At 49.9% G+C, this 5,214-nt stretch overlaps 1 protein-coding gene across 1 annotated transcript in view; it reads left to right on the top strand.

Moving 5' to 3' along the window:
- The window catches only part of ARFGAP3 (ADP-ribosylation factor GTPase activating protein 3), a 50,424-nt gene that overhangs the window by 25,280 nt on the left and 19,930 nt on the right, over nt 1-5,214 (top strand). The window contains exons 10-11 of the mRNA XM_014535123.1: nt 1,379-1,507; nt 1,944-2,066. Coding sequence (XP_014390609.1) covers nt 1,379-1,507; nt 1,944-2,066 — 252 coding nt within the window. The remainder of the gene's footprint in view (nt 1-1,378; nt 1,508-1,943; nt 2,067-5,214) is intronic.

Here is a 5,214-nt window from a genome sequence, read left to right as displayed (position 1 = left end):
GAGTGTCTTGCAGGCCCTCCCTGGAGCTGGCACTGGAAGGGCTCCAGCAGCTCTGAGCAGCATGAGTCTGACTTGTTCCCAGTAGTGCTCGCGGAGCATAGCGTGGCACCGGGAGCCGTGTGCAGGTGCTCGCCGTTAGCAGTGACAGCCGCCCGTGGCGGGTCCTCAGGGGAGAACTAGACTTTCATCCCCCTCCGTTCGCCTTCCCCAGCAGAACCTGTGCCAGTTCCCTCATTCATGATTTCAGACAGATCCGTGGTTTCCTTCCCAATGCGCTGGGAAGAGGATGTTTTTCTGAGTAATCCAACGGGTCTATTGCCACCACCTGCTCTGCAGGACCAAGAAATAGTAAGGAGCGCAATCTGCCAGCTCAACGCGAAACAGAGAGCCCGCTTGACTCCTTAGGGGAGGAACCAGTAAGAGCAAGACGACGTTCCCTGAGCGAGAACTCCGCTGTCAGCCCCTGTGCCTGCACAGAAATGCATGTCCCCCGGTGTGGAGTGCATGCGGCACCTTGCTCGGGAGCAATCCATGACCTTTTACACAACTTTATAAGCTGGCTGAGAGTGCAGAGACCCGAGACCCGAAATGGTAGATGTATCGCTTTTCGGGGCCCTGAGTCTGGTTGCTCTCTTCCTAATATACACACTCTTGTTATTGCTAATATGGGCATAGTTTTCTTTATGAAAAATTAAGCGTCTTTAGAAATCAGAGTAAGGGACACTGCTCTGTGTTCCTCTTTTGCCCCTTTTGGTGCATTATTCGTACCAGGTCTTTGGGAAGCAGATGCTCGGGTCTGACTGACGGGCCGTGCAGAGAAGTCTGTGGCAGTGGAAGGACTATTCCGTTTGAAATGCTTTCAGAAGCCTGACGACACAAAGAGAACAGGAAACGTTTTTGTAAATTGAAGCATCTTTTGCAATTAGTAACCCCTTATTTTATCTATTTGTAAAGCCAAGTTATATATATATTTTTACCTTAAACCAAAGGAAACCAATGAGATTAATCTCTTACTTTTGATGTGGAATGTGGAAGTATAATAAATATCAGTCCAAGTAAGAAATTCTGCTTTTGACCATTTTATCTGGAAGTAGTTTTGGTGTATATCGTTATGCATAATAGGTAATGTAAGTTATTATTACATGGTAATAGGTCACATAAACCAGGGCAGTGATGTAGGCTCAGCAGCAACCAAAACGTGGCTATCAACTCATTTAAACTTTCTGAGCATCTACTTTAACAAATGCCAGCTCGCCGCCAGAATCGCTCATCATGGAGAAGCACAAAGCTAGGAGTGTGAGTGGTGTGTTTAATTTTGCTCAGGGTTTTATCTTAACCCAGAATGAACGCTGAACTAAGGAGCATTGGTCTTTGGCAGTGTCTCGTCCTTACGCTTGGCCTATAAGGATCTTGAGATTCAGGTGAAGAACAATGAGAAGAAGAACGTGAGCGGGAAAACGAAGGCGGAGTCGGAGCGGCTCGGCATGGGCTTTGGGAACTGCCGCAGGTACGTGAGCCCGCTTTCTCGGGCAGAACGCCAGCCGGTTTGCTCCTCCTGAGGGGCTGCCTGTTCCTTTCACCCCCAGCAGTATTTCTCCTCTTCCTTCCTGTCTTTGATGGTTTGCTTTATGCTAGTGTTGATTGTGGCATGAAAACTTCCAAATCTGATTCTTAGAAAATAGGCAGTAGGTCCGACTTGCCCCTCAGTGGATGCCCCGGGCAGAGCCGATGATGGCACTGCACCTGTGTGACTGGTGACAGTCCTCACCATGTCCAGTAGTTTCAGTGCTTATACCAAGAAATAGTTTTTATCGTTCATGTTTTCAACCCCACCAATCCATTTATTTTTGTTGAGAGTATAGATGAAAACATTCGTTGGTGAATATAGTGTTTTTATGAACTAACTAGTGTTGGTTTTTTCCATTTTATTCTCTTTTCTCAAGTGGTATTTCACATTCAGCAACTTCAGATATGCAGACCATTGAACAGGAAACACCAGTCGTAGCAAAACCAAGGAAAAAGTACAGCGATGACAACGATGATTCATATTTTACTTCCAGCTCAAGGTAGCGTGTTAAAATCATCCTTAAAGTTGTTTTGAAAAGCAGTGATTAGCATGAATTTATTCATTTACTTCCCTGCTTTTTGTTTTGTTTTGAATATATTTTTATTGACTCAGAGAGGAAGGGAGAGGGAGAGAGAAATAGAGACATCAATGATGAGAGAGAATCATGGATCGGCTGCCTTCTGCATGACCCCTACTAGGGACCTAGCTCACAACCCAGGCATGTGCCTTGACCGGGAATGGAACCGGTGACCTCCTGGTTCCTGGGTCGACGCTCAATCACTGAGCCACACCCAGCTGGGCTACTTCTCTGTTTTTAAACGCTTTGGCTGGAGTCAAGGGGTCCTTTGGAAAAAGTTGGGGAAACATTTGTAAGAAGGCAGTGTTTGCTAATATTAAGATGTTTGGCCCAGCCCGTATGGCTCAGTGTCGACCTATGAACCAGGAGGTCACGGTTTGATTCCTGGTCAGGGCACATGCCCGGGTTGTGGGCTCGCTCCCCAGTAGGGGTATTGAAGGAGGCAGCCAATCAATGATTGTCTCTCATCATTGATGTTTCTATCTCTCTCTCCCTCTCCCCTCTTCTTTGAAATTAATAAAAAAATATTTTTAAAAAGATGTTTGATAATAAGGTAGGAAAATGGGAAAGTGGAGAAATGTGCAAACTCCTGAAGGAACATACCGAGTTATAGTCTCATTCCCAGAGTTGGAACATTTCACAGCTGAGCCTTTTGTTTCAGATACCAGCTCAGGGGTCCCCGGTCCGCGGGGCAGAGCATACGCACATTCTCTGTGTGTGCGTGTTTATTGATAAATTACTGCTGCGCTCCGAAGGCTCCCAGGGTCCAGCCGCTCCCTGCCCCTGAGCGCCACCATCTGGTCAGACAAGTTGCCTAACTGGTGTGAAGCTGACCCTGGAGAAGGCCCTGGTTCAGGTTCCAGCGGCCTCAGGGGCAGGGGAGGGGGAGGGGGGAAAGGGGGGAGCAGGTGTGAACTTGAAGCATCTCACTTGTGAGGTTCCTCCAACAACCTGACCAGCACAGGGACAGTCCTGCTAAAAAGGCGCCCAGTAAACTAGGGATGTTCCCGGAGGGGGCACCAGCTGGGCAGCGAGGGGGTAAGAGTGTAGGCCCAGGAACCAGGCGGCTGGATTTGAATCCTAACTCTGCCACTTAGGACAGGTGACCTTGGCCCAGTTCCTTGGCCTCTCTGTGCGGCACTTCCCTCTGTGCGTTAGGGTGCTGGCGTGTCCGCCTCACAGGCAGTGTGAGGGTCATGTGCATTCACACAAACAGAGCGTTTGGAATGGTGCTTGTCTGTTACTGATGTTATTTTACCTGCTGTTATTGCATAGAAACTCAATTCAAGAAGCATGTGACTCAGTCTAAATGTTTGATCACTGTTGTTAGACACTTAAATAAACCTCATTGAGGGCCGCCTTCAAGTGAGCAGTTTGGGGAAATGGAATGTGGGCCTGTCGCTAGTGGTGGTGCTCACGGGGCGGTTCCTGCCACTGCCATCTGGGGAGGGGGGGCAGTAGAGTTGGGGAGCAGGCATGCAGGCTTGGAGCATTTTCACATATGTAGCACTTGTTCTATTTCATTCTGCCCCTGTCCAAGCTCCTAGAGAGCACTATCCATCGCTTTGAATTCTTTCAAGTCCAGATATTTTATCAAAAAAAAGGAAGAAATGCCTAGCTCAGTGGTGTCCCCGGTCAGGACCTCAGCGAGCGGGCGGCTTCCTGTTTGCCTGTGTGAGTAACCTGGCTATCGCACCAGGGCTCGTCTTACTTACAGGGAACACCCAGTCATGCCTCTTAAAAGAATGCAAATCCTTTCCTACAAGGGAAGGGAAACGTCTAACTTGCTCTGGAAGACGTGTGCAGATCAGATCATTCAGCTGGTGGTTCATGAGGGCGGGCGGCGGCTCCGAGGCCCGGGGATGCGGCTCTGCACTGCCTCTCGGCTTCTCCACAGCCTCCCTGCTCGGGAGCAGCTCCTGCAGAGGAGGCACAGGAAGGGGGGAATCCGCCTCAGGTTCCGGCAGCACTGCTGCTTGGAGCGCGTGGGAAAGGGCGGGGCCCTGGAAACCGTGGAGCATCGCCTGGCCCGGCACAGCTCCACCTGCCCGCGCCTGCCCGAAGCTCGGCCAGAGCGCCAGCCCTGAGGCCCTCCCCTCGTTGCTAGGACACAATTATTTATGGTTTGAAACCTGGGAGCAGATGGTGTTTTTATAGGGACCATGCTTGCTGGTCCCTGCCAGACCGACCTTGTGCGTGTGGATCGTGAGGAGCTGCCGCCTTCTCTAGCCTCGTCCTCACCCCCGTGGGTGGCACAGGGCGCTGGCCGTCCTTGGCAGCTGAGTTCCTGCACATGGGCTTTCGGAAAGCCAGCAGATTAGTTCCATGAAGAGCTCTCATTGCTTCCAAATTATTCATTAGCCCATTAGAACTTGACTATTATGAATTATGGAAGAGGGCTGTTTCTATTAAAAAGAAGGTCAACCATCTCTTTGTTTTTTATTGAGTTCCATTATTTCCAGGACATGGACAATGTAATTATATATTGAGTACAAAGGGATGAGACTAGAACAGTTTGCTCAGCCTTACAATGTCAGCGTGGCCTGCAGGGGGGCGCACAGTGTCTGCAGCTGTAACTCAGATGTGATGCTCGGGTGCTTGCAGCAGGGGCTAAGGGAGGTTCAGGGTTGAGAAGGACGGAGTGGGAGGGCAAAATTAAAGTAAAAGGCATTGAGCCCCGCTGGTGTGGCTCAGTGGTTGAGTGTCGACCTATGAACCAGAAGGTCACGGTTCAGTTCCCAGTCAGGGCACAGGCCTGGGTTGTGGGCTCCATCCCCAGTGTGGGACGTGCAGGAGGCAGCCTATCAATGATTCTCTCCCATCATGGATGTTTCTCTCTCTCCCTCACCCTTCCTCTCTGAAATCAATAAATAAATATATTTTTAAAAAGCACTGAACACTAGGACCTAGAAATCAAAACAGTAGAAAGTCACTAACAATATGGAGATGAGCTTTGGAGGCGGTCCTGTTTCTGAGGAAAGGCCAGTGCGCATGGCCTTTCACAGTCCCCTGGCCCATCCTCCAGCGGGCCGCTGGGGCCTGGCCAGACGTCTCTGTCCCGCAGTGAGTT

Source organism: Myotis brandtii, unplaced genomic scaffold (assembly GCF_000412655.1).
Source record: "Myotis brandtii unplaced genomic scaffold, ASM41265v1 scaffold138, whole genome shotgun sequence".
NCBI lineage: Eukaryota > Metazoa > Chordata > Mammalia > Chiroptera > Vespertilionidae > Myotis > Myotis brandtii.
Note: the sequence above shows the minus strand (reverse complement) of the source record. Positions and strands in the feature narration are given on the sequence as shown.